This window comes from Serinus canaria, chromosome 8 (genome assembly GCF_022539315.1).
Source record: "Serinus canaria isolate serCan28SL12 chromosome 8, serCan2020, whole genome shotgun sequence".
Classification (NCBI taxonomy): Eukaryota; Metazoa; Chordata; class Aves; order Passeriformes; family Fringillidae; genus Serinus; species Serinus canaria.
In genome coordinates this window covers 6562335-6583131 of record NC_066322.1, presented here as the reverse complement: position 1 = coordinate 6583131, position 20797 = coordinate 6562335, and the positions used below count along the sequence as shown (strand labels likewise).

The following is a 20797-nucleotide window of genomic DNA, read 5'->3' as shown; positions in this document are numbered from 1 at the left end:
TGACAGTGTAATAGTTTTCATTAAGCCAGGTTCTGCAGTCCTGCATGCAGACAAGAGCAGCTTTATTCATTTTGGTATTTGTTATCCTTCACCTTGGAGAAAATATATTTATCCATTGCCACTTGGTAGTGAGAATGAGAGATGATGGTATCTAAATAACTGGAAAGTTACTGGGGGACTCAAAAAAAAGTTGTGTAATTATGATCTCATTATTTTCTTGTATTGCCATTTATTTCCCCTTCCTACTGCTAGTGCTGTCTGTGGGTTTGCTGTCCATGGTCTCTCTTGTGTAAGTACTTACAGAAGGGAGAATGTTGAAAAGCAGTGTATACTTTGTAGAGGCCTTGAGAATAGCAGTGGCTGGACATGGAAGCCCAGGATCAGACAGTGGCCATAAATCCCAGTCTCACATCAGCTGCTCCTGCTTTCCATGTACCTTTGAAGCCCAGAAATGATTAATAGGGAAAGGATACAAACACAGGTTATCCAAGCTCTGATCCTTGTAGTCTCCTTCCTCCCCATAAAAAGATGTTTGTTTCCTAGGGAATGGCTTCCCTCTCCCTAGGATTGTTTAGGATTAAATGTATTAAAGATTTTATGTGTTCAGAGGCACAGGGATTGGGGCTTTATAAAATACCTCAGGTAGGCAAGCAGAAGGCATGGCAGGGAAAGTATCTTTACAGTATTTTTGCTCCAGGCTTTGTGCTCAGCCAGACTTCAGGTCGTTGTTGGTTAATGTCATGTAACTTGGGTAAGAATATTTTTGCTGAGATTAGTTCAGCTCTCCAGGAAGACAGAGTATGTTTTTATAGTTTTTTTCTGAAGTTAAATTGATGGGATGGAATTGCTCCCTGGCTGTATTGTATGTTAAAACAGCCATTTCTTCTCCTTCGTCTGCATGTGGGCATTTCAGGCATGAACTGCAGTGTTTCCATGGATTTTTCAAGTCTTCCATTGCATAGTTAGCAGCTTTTAGGGCTTTGATCTGATTTCGTAAGACAGAAGCGCTCCCTGTATTTGTGTTACAGCAAACGCTGTATTTTTGGTGGCGTCTGACTTTGAGAAACACACAGATGCTTTTTTGTAGTCCAGGAGACAAAGAAACAAAGCTTTGTGCTGGGAGGCAGGATCTGTGCCTCCAGGGGACATCAAGGCACTTGGTGTGCAGCTGCCTTCCCAACCTCCCCTTCCTCCTGGTGAGCAGGAGCTGGGTTGCTGCTTGCTGCTCCCGTGGCTAGAAATCTCCACAAATGCTGCTCCTCTCCTGGGGAGGGATTTTCACATGTTTCCTTTCTCACTGCCTGTGAGCAGGAGCATTTTGATCCCCTGCACATCAGTGCCGAGGGACAGGTGGTTTTTTGGCTTGCTGTGCCCCAGATACACAGACGGGTGTATGAGAGGGAGCCTGACAGGATGGTTCACCTGCCTGCTTGGGCTTACTGATTCTTGAAATGTGATTATCTGTGTGTGTTTCTGAGTTCATGTGCCTAAAAAAAAAAAAAAAAAAAAAAAAGCTGTGTTTTCCAAACATGCAAAATAAGTTCAATAGGATGCTGGAAGGAAGGGATCTGGCAGCGGCTGTCTGTCACGTTGCATTAATAGGATTGGTGCTGCAAAGCTGCTGCTTGGGAATTGGGAAGAGATCCCTGTGCAGCAGGTTCTCCCAGCCCTGTGCAGCCCCACAGTCCTGTGTGTGTCTGTGATCCCTGCAGTGCCCCCAGCACGGCCTCTCCAGCCCCGTGTCACTTAGCCCACTTATTAACCGGGTCTGTTCCTGCTGCAAACACACACACAGGTCTGGCTGGGCAAGAAGAAGTGTTGAAAGGCTTTTGGCTGCTGCAGTGGCCTCCTGCCATCCCGTGCACAGCAGCAGTTGTTGCACTGTTTGGGTTTGCTGTCATCTCAAATGCTCCGAGGGGAGCTCTAATGTGGTCCCTCGCCCGGCTGCAATTTGGGCTGTCCCTTCTCCTATTTACTGGCTGCTCACTGAGCAGTAAAAAGAGATGAAAAGGTGGTTTTCTGTTCCTCAGCTCCTTCAAGGTTAGTGTAAAAATGCAGTTTCCTAATTTTGCGGCTTAAATACTTCAAGACTTGTTTATAAACAGCAGCAAAATTATATGTGTGTGTTTATTTAATTTTAAGAGGTGGCCTTGTTACTGGTAGGTCAGCCAGTTATATTTATTAGGAGCTCAGCACAAAACTATTACAGTTCTGTTGCTGTCAAGCCTCATACAGGCTTTGCAGTAAACTCCTGGGGGAGGCAGGGTGAGGAGTTGCTGCTTCTGCTTCTTACAGAAGGATCTTGAGAGCAGCAGTTTAAAGTTCTGATGGCTCCCCCTGTATTAAGGAGAAAAAGGAATGGTGAAAAACAGCATGGAGACTGTAAGGGAAAGCAGGGGTGAAATGGACAGCGTAAGAATATTGTGCTTGCGCTATTGGAAATTGTTCCTGTGCTGAAAAATACTGAGTCCCTTTTTTCTTTATTTCTTGTGTTTTAACAGGGCAGAGTTTAGGGTATGGATTCGTTAACTACATTGATCCAAAGGATGCAGAGAAAGCCATTAACACTTTAAATGGACTCAGACTCCAGACCAAAACCATAAAGGTAAGACAATATAAAATGCCTTTTGCTCAATTCAGGAACAGGAGAAAGTAGCTGGAACTGTTTCTGGCAATTTCATCACTATTTTATTCTCCATTGTAAGGGGGTTAACGAGCTCCTCCTTGGAACAATGAGCGGACATGCAGAAGATGAAATCTCTCTTCTCCAAAATTGCTGCTATTGTTAAAGAGAGGGGAAAGTAACAGGAAGCTCTTTAAAGCATGACAGTGAGGCTTAAATGTAGAATAGAGCAGCCAGAGTGATACCATTATCCATAAACAGGTGAAGTACCTGATGGTGTTTTCACAAGTTACATGTTTCCTTATGTTTTCATGGGAAATACTTTGTCACAGAGTTCTCCTGTAGTGACATTCCTGTCATTATTGTGTGTTGAAAGCATGCTTCCCTCAAGTTAGAATATGTCATTCTCAAAAAAATTTTTTCTCAATTTCCACATCCTTAATTTGATTTATTTTTTAAAAGCTGGAGGCTTCCCACCAAAGTCTCTTATTTCATTGTTTGTAATAGACCATTAGTTATTCAATGACCTTCTTAAGTAGTCTCACAAGAAAAGCAAGCTTCTACAGTGTCACTGTTTTTGCTGCATGGCTGATAAAGCTGTTCTGGAACAGCTTACAGAAGATTTCCAAATCCCAAATTCTGACAAATAATACAGCTTAAGGGATGTGAATCAAAAAATTGAACAGGAGCAAACAGTAGATCAGATTCAAATTATCTGAAACTGCTTTGATCTTTTTTTTTTTTTTGAATGCTGGCTTTTGATTTGCACCATTTTCTTAATTTTTCTTCTGTAGTTAATTTGTATTTCAAAGCTAAAAGTGTTAATATAAAAATAGAATTTTTACTGTACTGAATATTGGTACAAGTAATGTCAGTGATGTTGTATCTTGCAAAAAAAAAGATACAATGTAATGTAGCCAATACTGTAGGTTTTGGCAGTTTGGCTGAAGATTGTGGTTTGGACAAAGTGGTATTCCCTAAAGCAAAAACATTTCTTGGATTTTGTTGTATTTCTAAGGATTGTTTCAAGCAAGTTTTTCCCCTGATGTTTGACAAGTGGAGAGCAGAAGTGCTGAGCTGAGGGTTATGAAAGTGGTGGAGCAGCTGCATGGATTTCAGAGGAAAGGCTGCTTCCAAACCTCCCTCAGACCATGCAGATTCCATCCCACAGATAGGCATGTGGGCCATACATCAAAATGCTCACAGCATGGTTTTGTAGAGCTAATGGAAACACTTACAGGAATATGTAAGGCAAGGCAGCAAAATCTACCATCTTATCAACTGCTGCAGGTGGAAATGCAGGCTTGGACTCAGCAGTTTCCACTTACAGTGAAAAGTTGCTCTCCAAATTGCTTTTAAAGGCACATTATCAGAGAAAATATATTTTGAAAATGCTTATTTAAGAATTCAGTAGAACTTGAAAAATCTAGATCAGTTTTTCATGCAGCACATGTATATTTTGAACATTATTTAGCTGTAGGAAAGGACTGCATTTCTTGTCCCTAAGTACCTCTGCTGCTTTGCCCCTGTTTTTCTTTTTTGTGAACCAGAGCAATGCTATTACATTTGTAATATTTCAAGGTTACAGCAAACTCATGCAGTAAAAGGCCTCCAGAAACTGGAACCCACACCAATTATTATTAGTATTATTATACATTTCTCACATGCAAAATTAAACCATTGTGGTTTTTTTTTTATCATCTGTAGGAAGACTTATCTGAGAACTTCCTATGTAAAATCATATTTGTGGTACATTTTTTTAATTCAGTATAAATTTTATAAATTCAATAGTTTGTTTTGGGGTTTGCATGTTTATTAATAGCTTCTAGACTAACATAGAATAAAAGGACATTTTTTTTGGGGGGGGGGGCTCTTGAAAGCTGTTAAAATTTAATAATAAGTAAAGAGATTGATCTAATCTACGTGCACAGGAGCTGCCTAAGTTCTGCTGTGGCTGGGAGGAAGGGTTTGGGATTTTTTAAATAAAGTTGGGTTTATGCAGGTGCCTAAAATGAACCCAAGGGAGCCTTCTATGCCAAAGTTTTGGCCCCAGGGACATCTAATCAGTAGTTTCCAACCCAGTTTTTCATTGCAGAATCACATGTGATTACCTTACCTTTACCCCCTTGTTTTTTTTTTTTATATTTTTAATTATGTTTTACTTCTGGAAATCCTGATAAATTAGGTCTGCTTTCCCTAGTACTGTGCAGTGGGGATGGAGCTTTCCCAGTGTTCATGCTGAGGGATAAATCAGGTGTATTTAGTGCTGCCAGTGGCATTTGTGTTGCTGGAGACATCTCTGGTTTCCAAAGGGTTTCAAGGTGATGAGGAGCAGTACTCAGCACTGCTGAACCTCCTCACTTGCCCATTGCCCCCACGTGCTCCTTTCCAGCATCTCACTGGCGTTCTTTGTAAGGCTGAAGTATTTAAACTTGTGGAGATACTATATTTAATTATCAGACTCAATTACTTTAGCTACAGATGCCCTTTACAGTTACTAAAAATGCACCCTTGGTGCATTAAAAAAACCTCTCAAGAGAACAGCTAGAAATGAATTCAGTAGCACACAGCTTCGTAGACTAAAAAATATTTAGTAGAACAACATTGAGCTGGAAAAGTACTGAAGATTGCTTTGTTCTGCTTTCTTCTTTACTGTGGCTGGGATTTTTGCTTCAGAATCAATCTGTAAATATCTTATTGATGGATGGGCTGAACCTTGGCCCCTGTCCATGTATGTTGGGTAGCTGCAGTCCTCCAGGTGGAATTTCTCTGGCTGCCTTCTGGAAGCTGTTTTGATGGAAAGAAAGTTGAAATGAGTAATCTGTGAAAGCCCTTTACAGTGGCAAATTACTTCTGCTTGCCAAGGTCACTGTGGTCCTGCTGGCTTTGTCCCATCTGTGTCGTGGGCTCTGCTGTTCCTTGCACCTAGGCTGAGCGTGAGGTGGTTCTGGGGAGTTGTATTTGCACTCATTTTTTGACCCCACAAAGCTTAATTCCTGTTTAAAAATAATATACGTATTTTATGCATGTGGCCCGAGATGCTGTCCTTTTCACTTCTGTAACGTTTTTGTGGCAGCTTAATGTTCTCTCTCTCTTGATGCCTTGCAAAACAGCCATGCAGTCACAGGAGGAACTGGCTTAATAGCAGGATCAGCAGAACAGCCAGGCACAGTCGGCTCTGATGTGTGGACTAAAATAACTGAAGAAATGTTCTTTTTATTCAGTCATGTTATGATAAATAATCCCTTTTCACTCCAGCAGCTAAAATATTTATGTGCATTTTATTTAAGTCAATGATGCCCTTTCAAGTCAAAGTTGAGAGGTGACGATTTACAGAATATCTGTTGGGGAAAAGCATTGGAGGGAGTTGTGTTTGGTGGTAATAGGTTATACACGTTTTGTTCCTCCTCAGCTGATCATAGTGCATATTTTATTTACACCATTTCATAGCAGCATCATCTTCTTGTGAGAGAGAAAAGCTTCACTTTATTTCTACAGCTAAAGCTTGACATAATTCTGCAAAACAGTTTAGAGTGAGGGAAGAGACAGTGTGTGTTGAAATAAATATATATTCCAGAAATTGAATCTATTTTTAGAAATTAAATTTGCCCATCCATAAAAGCATATGAAAGGTCACTGCTGCTGTTGAAGATTGCCTGGCAATTCAGTTGCATCAAATATCAGAAGGAAAATAAGATGTGTGATGCATGGGGTACAGATTGTTTAAACTGCTGCTTTGCCCTGAAAAAAGGACAACGCCTGAAAGGATGCAAAGGAAGCGTTTCACAATTTACTTGGGGATTCAGGTGACCTGGCCTCATTGGAACAAGGGCAGAACAGTTTTGAAAGGAAGTTGGAAATCTAAAAAGAGCCAGTGACCCCCTGAAGTGCAGTCTTGTCCACCCCTCTCTTCCTTTTTCTCTGTTGCCTGAGAAATAGGTTTGCTTCTTCCTTCCCTCACAGGAGCAGGTACATGCTGTGACCCTGCTGGAGCAAAGGGAGATGTCCCCAGAGAGGGGAGAAGGAATCTGGGTTCTCTGAGCCCTTGATAACCTCCAGTTTTTAAATCCATCATATTTATCCGATGGTAAAATACTAAACGGATGATTCCTCTGTGCTCAGAGGCTTTTTCTAATTCTTTTAATTTTCAGTTAAAGTGAATAAATAGCATGAAATTTTGTATTTCTGCTTTACTCTCCTCTTTGGATCAGTAGGACTGGATGGTCCTAGTTTAAAATACAGCAAATAAGGCTGTGGGAGAAAGTAATGCTGCTTTTTCTGAAAATAAAGTAGTAGCATTACTGCTGAAAGATCTTCCTATTTATCTTGGTTTCTGTGGCATTTTTCAAAATGCCAGCTATTTCCACAAAACTCGGGCTCTAAATCTGTCCATGTTAATTCTTGTAATTGTCCACAAAACTACAAACCATCCTGTCACTGTAGGGTAACCAAATAACAGCAGCCTCAGACTTCTCTGTCCTACAAAGTCATTTGTCAAAAAGATTGCCTTCCAGCTGTGCTGGGCAGAGGAGGAGGAATTGCAGCAGGGAGTGCTGGGGAAGAGACTGCATCTCCTGCACCCCATCCTAGCCTCCTGGGGAGGAGTGGGGGAAGCTCAACACAGTTTGGGTGACAGCCAGAGAGTGCTGGGCTGCTGAGAGTGATGGTAGCAGAGCTCTGGTGTTGGGTGCCCTTGGTGCAGTTCTCGGCCAAAACCCGGTGTTTTCCAACTGTGCTCTTCCACAGCCTCCCCAGGGCCACTGAGCCTGCTGGGCACTGCCTGCAGCCTCCTATCCCTCTGAAGAAATGGGATGTGCAAGGCTGGATGGTAAGGAGAGGGTGTGTAGAGAGATCAGGGCAAGGCACAGGAGATGCACTTGGATGCTCTGCAAGGAGGAAGAGGTGGAAGGCTGGGGTGTTGGAAGGTGCTGGGAGTAGCTGAGTATGTTGGACTGCAGCAAGGAGGGATCTGCATTTTTGAGTGTCTTGTGTGCATTGGACCCCTTTTTTTCCTCTTTCCTGAAAACTCACATTACAGGCACAAACTGCAGATTTGGGATGTAGCTGTTTTATAGCTCCATCTAAAATTAACTGCTTGTTCTCTTTCATGGTAGCTCACAGTTAGTCAAAGAGGGGCCATTTGCTGTGGCTGCTGCTCCCCAAAATCAAGTCCTGGACCACAAACTTGAAAGATGCTGCAGACCTGGAAAGCCTCAACTAAGTTCACTCCTGTTTTTCTCTTTAGGAGTTTCTGTCAGTGTAACTCTTTGGACTTCATAGTGCTTGTTTACAAACCCTCCTCCACTCCTTGTGCCTGCAGTGATACTGGTGCTGAGGGGACCTTTCAATGCTGCATTTGAAGGTTCAGTTTTGGTTCTGCTGCTTTCAGCAGGCACCAGAGTCTCTGCCTCTTAATTTCATGCATCTTCTCTTAACTGGGATTTCTTGTTTTACTGCCTCGGTTTTGCCAGTGAGTCCTTTTCACTCCACAGAGCCAGAGCAATTATTTCTCTTAGCCTTGCTCTTGATACAGCCAAGAGTGTTCCTAGGTTATTATCTATGGATGTCTTTCCTGAAATGATGGGATAGACCATTGTACCTGCAATTATAATTAATCTCTGTTAAATGGCATTGAATCGCTCAGCAGTAAAGTGCATCGTCACTCCTCTCCATCCCCCAGCCAAGGGCTTAGGGAAGAGAAAGGACAGAGCAGATAGATGTGAAAGTATTCCAGATCCTGGTCTTCAGCCTCTGGACCAGAGGGCTTTTGTGTTTGCTTGTTCTGACAAAGCACAGAGCTTTCACAGGATGATGTCTCAAATCTGGTTTTGTACAAAATTAGGACACAGTTGAGGGTCTGGAAGTGGCTGTGGGGAAATGTCTCTTTCTGCCATAGCCCATTCACTGGTGCAAAGCAGATTTTACTTCTAGTTCTGGATGTGCATTAAACAAGTGAGACTGTGATTTATTTATGTGTGTGAGGCTTTTGAGTGGTTGTGTTAAAGCTGTTCCAGTTTGTACTAGTGGGATAAGGGGTAGCAGGTGAGGGAAGGTTTGTCCCCATTTTAAACTGGACTTCAGGCAGAAAAAAGCCAAGTGACTCACCCCAAAAATTATACAAGAAATCGTGGAGAGTCACAAAAGGACAAAGCAAAGTCTCTGTATTAAGGTCACCAAGAAGTCTGATATTTTTGAATGTTCCAAAAACTTTCTGAAAGGGAGTCATTTAACACTGACTGCCCCTTAGCTGCTTGTGGCTGGAGAGGTGTCCTGGGTGGGTGACTTGGTGGTCCTTGGGTGTCTGCACTGCACCCTGGTTCAAGGTTCCTGCATGGTTTCCATTCTCCAGGTGAGGAATGGTAGATGCAGACAGACACATCTCGGAGAAGGTCGGTGTCTGCTGAATTATCTGCTTGGTTGCTGCTCAGATGTGTTCAGGACAGGGTGGCTGTGCTGGCAGAGCATATCATTCAAGGAGAGGATGATGCAGCTCCTCTTCATAGCAGACCGGAGTTAAATTTTACAAGGAGGCTTCTCAAAATGGACTTGGATGTTTGAGAAGTCCAGGATTAGCACACGAGTGGAAGGCTTCTCTTACAGGGAGCAGCAGCAAAGTGGTTAAGTGGCAGCATTCAAATGGCTGCTGTTGCTTGTTCCAGGAGACAAATGGGATGCGTTCATGCCTCTGGGTGCCTTTGCTGTGGGTTCTGGCTTGGGAAGGCCAGACCACTTCAATTTATGTTCTGAAGAGTACCGAGATTAGTAATTCTTCAAAAAGTTTCCTATATGGGAAAGCAGGTAGGAAATCAATAGGGAAGATAATTACTTGGAGATATTTTCTGTGCACCTGAAGAAAAATGTGCTTTGCCATGGAAGATATGAAATGCTGGACCTTCTGGTGCTGCAGTGGTGTTGGGAAACAGTGGTGCAGCCTCTGGAGACAGCTGTTTATTATGAAGAGAAGCCCTTACACAGGCTAATGCTCAATGTCAGATGAGAAATGTTCTATTAAATGTTTTTCATAGTTATTATATATGTATTTATAGAAACTAACATCTGAGACCAGCAAAGCATTAAATGAATTGTACAATATTTTATTATCTTCCTTGCAAATTTGACTGCAGAACTCCTAAATGATCTTACGCAGTGAAATCCAACACCACGGTTCGACCTTCAGCCGTTGTACGAGCGGACAAACATTTAATGCTGAGAAATGCCTGGGTCAAACAGTAGTTTGGTGTTCTCTAGCTCATTATTTGGAATCCTGGCCACCACAAGGAATTCATACTCTTTTCTTTTTCAACGTTCTGTTTCATTACAGGGGTGCTAACACTGCCGTGAGCAAAGGAAGGGGGGGAAAAAAAATCATTTTTGAGTGTGAATATAAAGAATTAATGTAGCGTCCTCACACAGCGCTTTGCAGGGATAAAATGGGAGCTGGTTTTTGCTCCCATTTTAACTCACACAGCATAAGGAGCTTCTGGTGTGATGGAGGGTCAGGGTGGGCGATTTCTTCCTTTGATAGCTCACACATGGGAAGACATCCCGTCCTCAGCACTAACTGAATAATAGCTTGAAAGCAGGATGGCACACTCTAACCGATCGATTTGTCATTGGCTGACCTCAGAGGGAAGATGAAAAAGATTCAAAAGCAGATAAATAATTGACATTACTAGCCTTGAGTCCATTCAGCTCCACAACCTTTTCTCCTTGATATTAAAGACGGCTGAGTTGCTTTTGGCAGCTTCTTTCTTTGGCTCAGGCTCCCCTGCAGCCTGAATGTTTGATTGCAGGAGGAAATAAAAACTAGACCTGAGCAGCAATAGGTGTTCACATGTGCTGTGACTGGAGGGTTGGGAGTGTGAGCAGCCTCTCCTTCCTCTGCCAGTCTGCAAGGCCCACGAGAGCAGAGAGCCTTCTGTAAGTAGAAGTGTATGTATATATAAAATGTCAGGCACTCATTGCTCTGGGAAGTAGTGTTTTTTTGCATATCCCAATACTTTTCATCTTCCCTGTAATGTGGCATTTGGTTAATGAATGTGCCAGAGTGAGAAACCCAAAGGAAACCCCTGGCTGTTTGCCCAGGAACTTTATTCATTTTGCTGCTCTCAGTTTTGAGGAATAGGTAAGATCCCTACCCTCACTCCAGAGAGGCTCTTAAATGTTTTTTAAGCTGTTATTCCTAAAGTAGGTTAAACTATATATGCCTGAACTCTTACAGTGTCCTCTCAAGGTGAGGCATTTGTGGAGTGGGGAGGGAGAGTCTGCTTTTCCAAAGGCCCCAGCACCAAACCAAACTGTAGGAAAAAGCGCCATGATTATCCCTGGCGTCCCCAGGGTCTGGATTGAGCCTTGTTACATAAAAGCCAAGTGGTGCCATCCATGTGCGTTCTGGTCCTGGGTCCATCAGGAGTTGTGGGCTGTGACACAAAATATTTCCTACCCCAACATCCTTCTTCGTTTCAGCACCTGAAGGTTTCTCCTCTTTTGTGCCTGCTTGAGCCTTTGTGCTGTGTGCCTGAGCTTGCCTCCATTGATGCAAATGTTTTATCAACCCTCTATTTCATATTTCTTTCCCTGAATTTTCCACCTCCTCTCCCCAACCTTCTCTGTAAATGTTAGATTTAAAAGGTTATGGACAAACATGTAAGTTATAAAGAAATTGCCAAAAACCTTAAAATCTAGCATCTTTAGAGTTTGTCTGCTATTATGCAGAGAAGATTGTGGAAGCAAATATTAGTCATTAACATAATTTTCTGTGTTGAGTCAACATCTATTTTTAGGTGTGGAGCGCATAAAGACAACTCTTTGACACATAAAACACACAGACATCCATTTGACATCATCTGTGTTCAGGCTGAGGCTCGGGAAGAGGGGAAGACAATTGCCGAATGTCTTGTATTCGTGATGGGAACCCCCCCACTTCCTTCCTAGACACATTTTAAGACATAATGCAGGAGACTACTGATCTGTTTATATCGAAATAAATCAGAATGAAGTGCAGAATATTCAGCTTGGGTTCCAATGCTTTTTCAGATGTGCTGCAAAGAAATTCATGATCTGTGCAGAATATTTGCCATGAGGCTTTATCCAGGAAGTGTTTTTATTATGTTAAATGTGTTTATTCTAAATGTATATATTATTTTAAAAGTGCAGAAGGCTTTTTATGCACCTATTATAATTATAAATCTGATTCATAGGTAGAAGAGCAGTTAAGAGGCTTGAATTAGTAATTTTCCAACAGCACACACGCAGAGCCACAGCTAGATTTTCTTGTTTGCTTGGTCATAATATTTTATGGTCTGATTCTGGGCTTTATAATGCAAGGGAACTTCTCGTGATAAATTGCAGATCCGACAATGAGTGTCAGTCTACAGCTCCCTGAGCAGATGTTCATTTAGTCTAATTTCACCAGTACTTTACTGTTCATCCAGAACAGATCTTGCCAGCTCAGGATGCAAACACAAAGAGAGAGAGCACAAAAGATCGCTCCGCAAATAACCTGATCTGTTTCAGGCACTTGGAGGGGGGAAAGAAAAACATGCAGGAACTTCACTGTGCAGGGCTGGCTACAGCAAATTAACCACACACCCACATCCGTGGGGGCAAATTCAGAGCGCCGTGCGTGGGAAGGTGCGCGTTAACCCGCCTCTGAACAATGGGTGTTTTATCACTGCGCTTCAGAGGCCTTGGGTCTGTTTTAAGGTCTCTGCAGCTCTTCCTTTGTTCCTCCAGCCTTTCCTGGCTCTGCTGGTTTCACAGAACAGGTCCTGTCTGAACTGCAGGGTTATGTCTTGTGAAAGAACAGAACGTTATCTGTCCGAAATGCCCAGGGTGGCTGCGGCTCACTAACGCTCCTCTCCTTTTCTCTCCGTAGGTGTCGTATGCCCGTCCAAGTTCAGCCTCCATCCGGGATGCGAACTTGTATGTCAGCGGCCTTCCCAAAACCATGACCCAGAAAGAATTAGAGCAGTTATTCTCACAATATGGGCGCATCATCACCTCACGGATTCTGGTTGATCAAGTCACAGGTTAAAAGAAAACTTTTCTTGATAAGTGCATGGGTTTTTTTTTGGAAGTGGCAAAATTGCAAATGTCTGCAGCTGGATTTTGACTTCTCATGGTAAATGCAGTGCCTGTTTCCTTATAAATGTAACTAGAGGTATAACTGCTGCCTCTTTAATGAGGGACTATCAAAATACAGAATATTGTTTACTTAAAATCATTGGGATTGGGAAGAGGATTTTTCTTTACAGGACTTTTCTTAATTTGCATACCACCTATTGTGTGAAGTCGAGCCCAGCGTTCAGTTTGTTCGTTGCATAAATGAGGCTGTTCCATCGAATATTCATCTCTTCACATATTTTTGCTTCCCAGGGGTTTCTCGAGGTGTGGGATTTATCCGTTTTGATAAGAGAATAGAGGCAGAAGAAGCCATAAAGGGACTAAATGGCCAGAAGCCTAGTGGTGCTACAGAACCAATTACTGTGAAGTTTGCCAATAACCCCAGCCAGAAAACAAGCCAGGCACTCCTTTCACAGCTGTATCAGTCTCCCAACAGACGCTACCCTGGACCACTTCACCACCAGGCTCAGAGATTCAGGTAATTACCTGGAAAAGAACTGAAGTTCCACCAGCAACAACAATGTGGGGCAGGTGCTGTGCAGGAAAATATGCTTTAGTTGCGTAGGCTGACCTGATTTTGTTTGTAAAATTAAATATTCTTTCCTGGAGAATGAGGAGGAAAATCTGCTGACAGCAGTAGTCATGTTGTATTTACTAAAACAGCTGAAGTACTGTACAATCAGATCTCATGAAGGCTTATAGAAAAAGGGAGGACAGAATAGAGTTACTCTGGTAATCAAATGAGCAGTGACTGTCCTGTTCTTTCTCTCTTTTTGGGTAATGCTTTTATTTTCTGCTATATTACTACAGTTTTGATGCAGCTTAGACTTTGATGTTAATGACAGTGGATTGGTAGCAGGAAAAAAGCTGAGTCTGTCCCAGTCAGCAGGAGTATCATTAAATTTATTAGCCTGAGATATCTGCTCTTAGTATAAAGAGCCCTTGTATTAGTCTTTGGTGTGAGGCTTCAGATGCTTTTGGGGATGTTTTATGCTTTGCATTCTGAATACACTGTTTCCATCTGATGCATAAGGCAGAGTTAGCAATATGTGATGTTCCTATTACTTTCATGCTTAATAGTTCTCAGGCAACCCAGCTTTCAAATAAAAAAGTCTGCCTTCAAGAAAAAAAACTTGGACATATTTGCATAACTGAGTTGCACGCTGGCTTTAGAGAATTATTCAGAAATTATATTTTAGTTTGTCAGTGATGAAAAGTGCTAATGAATTAAAGATCATAAAAAGTCAGTCATTGGATACATTAAATTTACACTTGTTTTTGTGTCTTTGGCATGCAGCTGTGTCCATTGAGGTTATCACTGAATCATTCCATGGACAGAAGGACTTTATTGTGCTGCCATGGAAAGCAGATGATTATATTGTGCAAAATTTGCTGGTCAATTTAGATTGACATGTCATGAAGGATTAATGCTAAATATATATAATAAAATGGGGAGAATGTGTTATACTAAAGCAGATTATCACAAAGTTTGCCAGTTCCAGCTGTTTTGGACTTAATAATTTATTTTTAAATTACTGTAAATATAAGGCGAGCAGTTCAATTACCAAAAAAAAGTTGAAATATTAAAAAAAAAGACAAATCCTAAGTGCATTTTTTAAAACCAAGCTCTGGAGGTTAAGCTTTTCTCTAGACTGTAGACAAGTTTAAAAAAGGCTTTTAAATGCTCTGGTGGAAATTTAAGCACAACCTCAGACTTAACAAAGCCAGCCGGGAGTTGTTAGGCTCCTTAGATGTGTGGGAAACTTGTTGAACGTTTCTTCTTTGAAAATGGAACACTATTAATAATAGTTCCATTGAGCGATCTTGCCATCTGTGAGACATTAACCCAAAGACCCTCCTTCTCTTTTCAGGCTGGACAATTTGCTTAATATGGCCTATGGCGTAAAGAGGTAATTAGAATTCCACAGATTGCCAGATGTCCGTGTTGGCACAGATTGGTGCTACAATTTATTTTTTTTTTTAATTCACTAACTTTATTTTTTTTATCCCTTCTTTTCTTCCACCAGCATGTCAAATTCTTTTTAAGTTTGGACTTCAGTTGGTTTTGTTACTTTAAAGGCCTCACATACAAGTTCTGTGGGGTTTTTCAACCTTTTTTTATTTACAGGTGGGCTTCTGAAATGGTTTAGGTGCCACAGCTACAAGCATTGAAATTACAGTTGCTCTGCTAAGTGGTGCTTTTGCCAGAATCAAAACTACTAACTTGAGTTTTTAACAAATCTCTGATCTGATAATGGAAAATTTAAGTCAAAAATCAGAATTCGGCTGCTGTTGTTTCTCACAGTTAAGACCATCTTTCTCCCACATCTGACATCTTAAGTTTGACTTGAAAATACAGCTGTGTGCACCTCAATCAGCCCAAAGTTTTATTTGTTACAGGTTTAATACTTTGAATTTTTTTTTCAGTCCTTGAAATTTATTTTTTTGTTTGTTTAAAATAGCTGTGTGTTTGTATGTGCACGCATGTGTGAAAGCTCAGCTGATCTGTCAACATTTCTGCTCTTCCATGAGTATGTTTGGTAGCTCAAATGAGATGATGTGTTGTTAGTGTTTCTTTTAATGGCAACATCAGCATAAGTGATCCTTGCAGCAAAACAAAGGTGTAGTCTTATTCCTGATGTTGCCCTAAAATGTCCAGATTAAGATGAGAAAGTACTCCTTAATCTTCTGAAATGGTCTGCTCACCACACTTGAAAATTTACTTGAGCTTTTGTTTGAAGCTCATCCTCTAAAAAGGTATGGTAAGTATATCTTTGCAGTAGCTAGTGGCAGACAGTAAGGTGGGGTTTAACCCCTCAGTAACTCAGTACAGCTCTGAACTCTTGAGTACTCCCAAGAGGAAAGTCAATCCAGAGCTTCTCCCCAGCAGCAGCACTGCTGGTGCTCACGGGCACATTGGTGCTGTCGGGATATCCTAGGGGTGATGGGGATATGGTGAGTCAGAACCCCCTGCCTGATTTTACCACACAGCCCTTCTCCTGTGCTCTCCCACCTTATTTGTTCCTTGATATCTTGTCAGAAATATGGAAGCACTCCCAGTCGAGTGTCTGTCCAGGTGCAGGTCTGTGTCAGAAGGATGGGTTTGTTCTGGGAGGCTTCCCTGGGTTTTTGCTGCTGCTGCTCCTTTGCTGGAATTGGGCTGGTGTGTGGTGCAGGACGGGCCTAGCCTGAGCAGAGGAAAAGAGCAATTACCTGCCTTTATAGGTTATACATCTGCTTTCTCAACATTGTCTGCAGTGTTACTCTAAAAACACAGCAGTGCTCAAAGTCATTTTGCAGGCATCTTAAATTAGTTCTTATCTCCTCTCAGCAAACCTTGGCAATTGTACCTGCACTAGCAAAACCTGAATTTGTAGGTGCAGGGTCACAAAAAATACCACACTGATCATTTCTGAAGCTGCTTCAGAAACAGGAGATTGGTTCTCCCTGTGCTAACTGTGTGGTACTGATGGAAAACGACACATGCTGATGTGGAAAAAAGGTTTTATTGAGGCTAATTTCAGATCACATGCTAGAAGCAAAGCTCCTTACGTGATAGGTGATCTTGTATTTGTGTCAATACACTTGCACCAGTTTCGTGCATGTTTTGTTGGATTTACAGCAGCTGCTGTGCTCATGGCACATAAATAGTTGAAAACTGCATAGCTCCTAAAGGCTTCCAGGGAAAAGCTGCTCTTCAGTGAACTGTAGGAAACTTTAACCCTTTGCATCAGGGCAGCATTTCTTTAAAATGCAAAGCCTTATAATGCATTGTTAGACGCGCGGCTTTGCGTTGTATGGGTTTTATTTCATCCTTACTTAGACCGTGGTGTGTCCTTCAGTGTTGTGTTTCCCATTAAATTTAAACATTCCAGAAATGCAGTGTTTGCTGGCCTGTGTATGTTACTGGCACAGTCAGCACTGGCCAGCAATGGGCTTGAAGTCTCATCTTCCAGATTTCAAAATGAGCTGAAGCTGTTGGCTTGTACAAGCCCTGGCTGTGCCTTATTTCCAATCCTTATTTCCACCTGCAGTGGAAGGAGCAGTAGAAATTGGCCTTGTCCAGCCTTTCTGTGCTGAACTGTTCTGATAATGTCACTGGTTTCACTGTGCGGGAAAGAAACTAAAATGCATCCAGATAAGGTTTTGAAAAAGTGAAGATGAGTTGGAAAATTGCCATGGATTTTTAATAAACTGTCTGCAAACCTTCCTGAGGATCTGATGCTGTGAGCATTTGTGAGCTGCTCATTTACAGCACAGCTACACCCCAGTGATGATCCTCAGCTCAAGATGTATATTCCAAGTGTCTTCTTTTTCCCTGAATATACATAAAAAGTGCCGTCAGGCATCAACAGAACAGTGAGCAACCATCAAGTGTGTAGTTTCCTTTATGGTTATTTAATATACACTGCATAACATTGTGCAGACTGCGAAATGTGGAAATTATTACAAGTGTAAAAAGTTTTGGAGAGCACAAGAACTCGCTCAGCAACAGAGTCTCTCCCTCTGCTCCCTCAATCATCGCTCAGAAAATCCTGAGGAATTATTATTCCATTCTGGTATTGAAACTCATCATATTGAAGGTACACGTGAAACTGGATTTTCAAGACGTTTCCTCTGTGCAGTTGTTATTTTAAAACATATCCCAAAGTGTAGCTTCAGAAAGCATGTCAATTTTTTTTCCACACTGATGAAAGGAAAATTATGTTGATCCTGAGGGCTGATACTGCTTAACATCTCCATTAATAACTTGAGTCATGGGCTGCGCTGCGCCCTCCTCGCATTAGTGGGTGACACTAAATTGGTGAGGAGCAGGGGCTGTCACTGCTGCTGGCCATGGCTGCCACTGGGGAGACCTTGGAGAGCTGCAGGAACACGCTGAAATTTGGGGAAGGCAAATGTAGAGTTTAGCCCGACTGCTGCCTTCAGCTGCCTACAAGGGGCTTTAGAAAGAAGGTGAAGCCAAGTTTTTTGCGGGGTCAGATGGAGGAGGACAAGAATCAGCAGTGACAGGCTGCAGCAGGGGACATTCCGCTTGAGGATAAGGGAAACTCATTTGCAGTGAGGATGGAGCCCTGCAGCAGGGGCTGCAGGAGCGGAGTTCCTGTCCTTGGAGGTTTCCTAAGCTTCCCTCTGCAGGGCCATGAGCAGCAGGTCTCATTTGTGAAGTTTGCCTTGCTTGGAGAGCAGGAGGCTGATCAGATGATCTCTATAGATCCTGCCCAGCTGTTGTTATCCCACGATTGGATCTGTGTTCATAAACACCTGGCTTTATCTGCTCTCTTGGGATATTTGAGGTAAAGTCCCAAGGGACAGTGAGGGAGAAACAGTTGGATGCTCTATTGAATTCTGGGAGTTAGTCCCTGCATTGACTTTTTGAAGGACCTAAAGCCTGTCATGGAAATGAAGCCTCACAGTATGAAGGTATCAGTGATGTGCTCATTAATTGTATTTATGTTCTACTTATTCTACATTTGCTGCATAAACCTTCTTTCATATGTGGCTGGCTTTAGGACTCTTTATTACCTGGATTTTTTTCCCCAGTGTATGTCAATTAAGGACCATGTTAAGAGGAGAAATAAAACCTACCACTCAGAGACATCTCTCTATAATAGTATTTTTAGCTGAAGAAGCTACTGTTACAGCTGAATCCTGACAAAGGCATTTCTTATTAATCTTTAAAATAGGTCTTGAAGTTTGCTTGGGTTTTTTCGCAGCAGACTAGTAGGAGATGAAGCACTAGATCTGTTGTCCTGAAACTTATATCTGTGCTGGAAATAAGTGGCAAATTTCTACAGGCCCTTTTTACATGAGCTGTTTATCACAGTGTGTGCAGGCCCTCTCTGACTCAGATTGTCCTCAAGCATTTCTTTTCTGAGCTCTCTGTACACATCTAAGCAGGGCTTGTCCTCGGAGGGAGATGCATTTTATGCCCAGATCTGGTGATTTTATTTAGCACAGCTCCCCTCCGCTTCAGCAGGAGTTAGAGAGCAAGGGTGGCTCTGTGGTCATCTTCCAGGGACAGGATCCAGAACCTTCAGTGCCATTGGCTTATTTACTTTCAAGTCTTGGAGCCCTATAGTTCGTGCCAAGAGATATATTTAGAATAGACCCCTCTTTTTGCTCGGTAGGTTTTCTCCGATCACAATTGATGGTATGACGAGCCTTGTGGGAATGAATATCCCTGGTCACACCGGGACTGGATGGTGCATCTTCGTCTACAACTTGTCCCCCGACTCGGATGAGAGCGTGCTGTGGCAGTTGTTTGGTCCCTTTGGAGCGGTCAATAATGTCAAGGTGATCCGTGATTTCAACACCAACAAGTGCAAGGGATTTGGCTTTGTCACCATGACCAACTACGACGAAGCTGCCATGGCCATTGCCAGCCTTAATGGATACCGTTTAGGAGACAGAGTATTGCAAGTTTCCTTTAAAACCAATAAAACCCACAAATCCTGAATTTCATATCCTTACTTACTAAAATATATATATATAAATATATATACGAACAAAACAAAACAAAAAAAAAAACTCTTCAAGGCTTATATTCAACCATGGACTTTATAAGCCAGTGTTGCCTAAGTATTAAAACATTGGATATCCTGTGAGGAACAGGAAAGGATTTTATAATGCTTAGAAAAAAAAAAACCTTTGATGCATTGAATGTTCTTTCATAGCTGTCGTTGTTGAATATAATATACATAGATAACAATGTGCAGGGATTTTTACCCGGCCAGCTAGTTTTACTACCTTCCTTGAAGGTGGGTCTTTTTAAGATGACCATTCACTCATTTGAAAAAATAATAAAACAAAAAACAATTTTTACGAACTAATGGGATTAAAAGCGAGAAAAAAAAAAGATTTTTGTTTTCTTTTCTGTTTTTTCAAAACATTGATTGAATCAGATTGGTAAACCCCCCACACAAATTAAAGAGGAACAATAAAAATTGCAAAAAGAAGAACATAATTTTGCAACTTTTTTTATTTTTCCTTTTTTCTTTTGTATCATGTGAACTAAACAGTCTTCTGTTAGGGAATGGGGTAACGGGGGATACCTGATGACATAACAATTTAAATAACATTAACAATGTTGCCAAAGAGGTGGTCTCTTTGCTGAAAATGGGTTTCAAGAAAAATCTATTTTTATAAAATATAAAGAATTTTTACAAGAGAATCTGGATTTGAGAAAAAATATTTTGACTGGCTAATTTAGGGGAAATTGACAACTTTGTCATGTTCATACTGCACTGGTAACTTTTTAGAGATCAAGATGTGTGTTTTAAACTGGATTAGTAGATTGTTTTTTGAAGGATGGGCTACAAACAGATGATCTTCGTATCTTTTCATAGCATGTAATAAAAATATTAAATACAGTACGGGAGAGTGTTCTTCCCAGGCACGCAGTTACCCACAGTCAAAACCCAAAAGCAAGGAGATGAGTTGCAAGACGGTTTTTCTTTAAGTCATCAGTATGGGATATCAGCAGAACAAAAGTTAAAAAAATTAATTTTTTGATCAAAAACTTCCTTGGTTTGAGCAGTAGGTGCTACAAAATTATTTACATATCTTAGTATCATAGTTAAATGTAATGTGTTTAGAAAAAAATACATTTGCTTTAAATTTGTTAAGAATTTTCAAATTCACTTTATAGCCCAAGCTAATATAATTGGGCTGTGTTGGCACATTTGGAACACTGTTTATGTTGCTTGAAACACTTATTTATTTAATTGCCGATGTGATGCATATGGCCAAAATCAAATATAGCTAGTTTGGCTAGTCTACTTATTTGTTTACTTAAACTATGGGAAGAAGCATATTATTGTGTCATTTTGTTGTGTGTGTATGTGTATATATAATATAAATATATATATATATAAAGTTATTTTTTCTTTTGGTTAATTTATTATAAGTTGTAACACTTTGCTAGTTTTGTTTGTATATGTCTTAAAATGTTTTCTTATGATACTTAAGTGACAGAGGTATCAAGGTAACTTGTGTAGAAATATTGTTTGATATATTGTCATGTTTGTTGTGAATATTTTTTCTTAC

The 20797-nt window shown here is 41.2% G+C and overlaps 1 protein-coding gene across 1 annotated transcript in view; it reads left to right on the top strand.

The window, feature by feature from the left end:
• The window catches only part of ELAVL4 (ELAV like RNA binding protein 4), a 96362-nt gene extending 77155 nt beyond the window's left edge, over positions 1-19207 (top strand). Inside the window, 5 exon segments of the mRNA XM_050977424.1 lie at positions 2502-2605; positions 12501-12654; positions 13001-13226; positions 14620-14658; positions 18880-19207. Of these exon segments, the coding sequence (XP_050833381.1) occupies positions 2502-2605; positions 12501-12654; positions 13001-13226; positions 14620-14658; positions 18880-19207 (851 nt within the window).
• The last annotated feature ends 1590 nt before the right edge of the window (positions 19208-20797 follow it).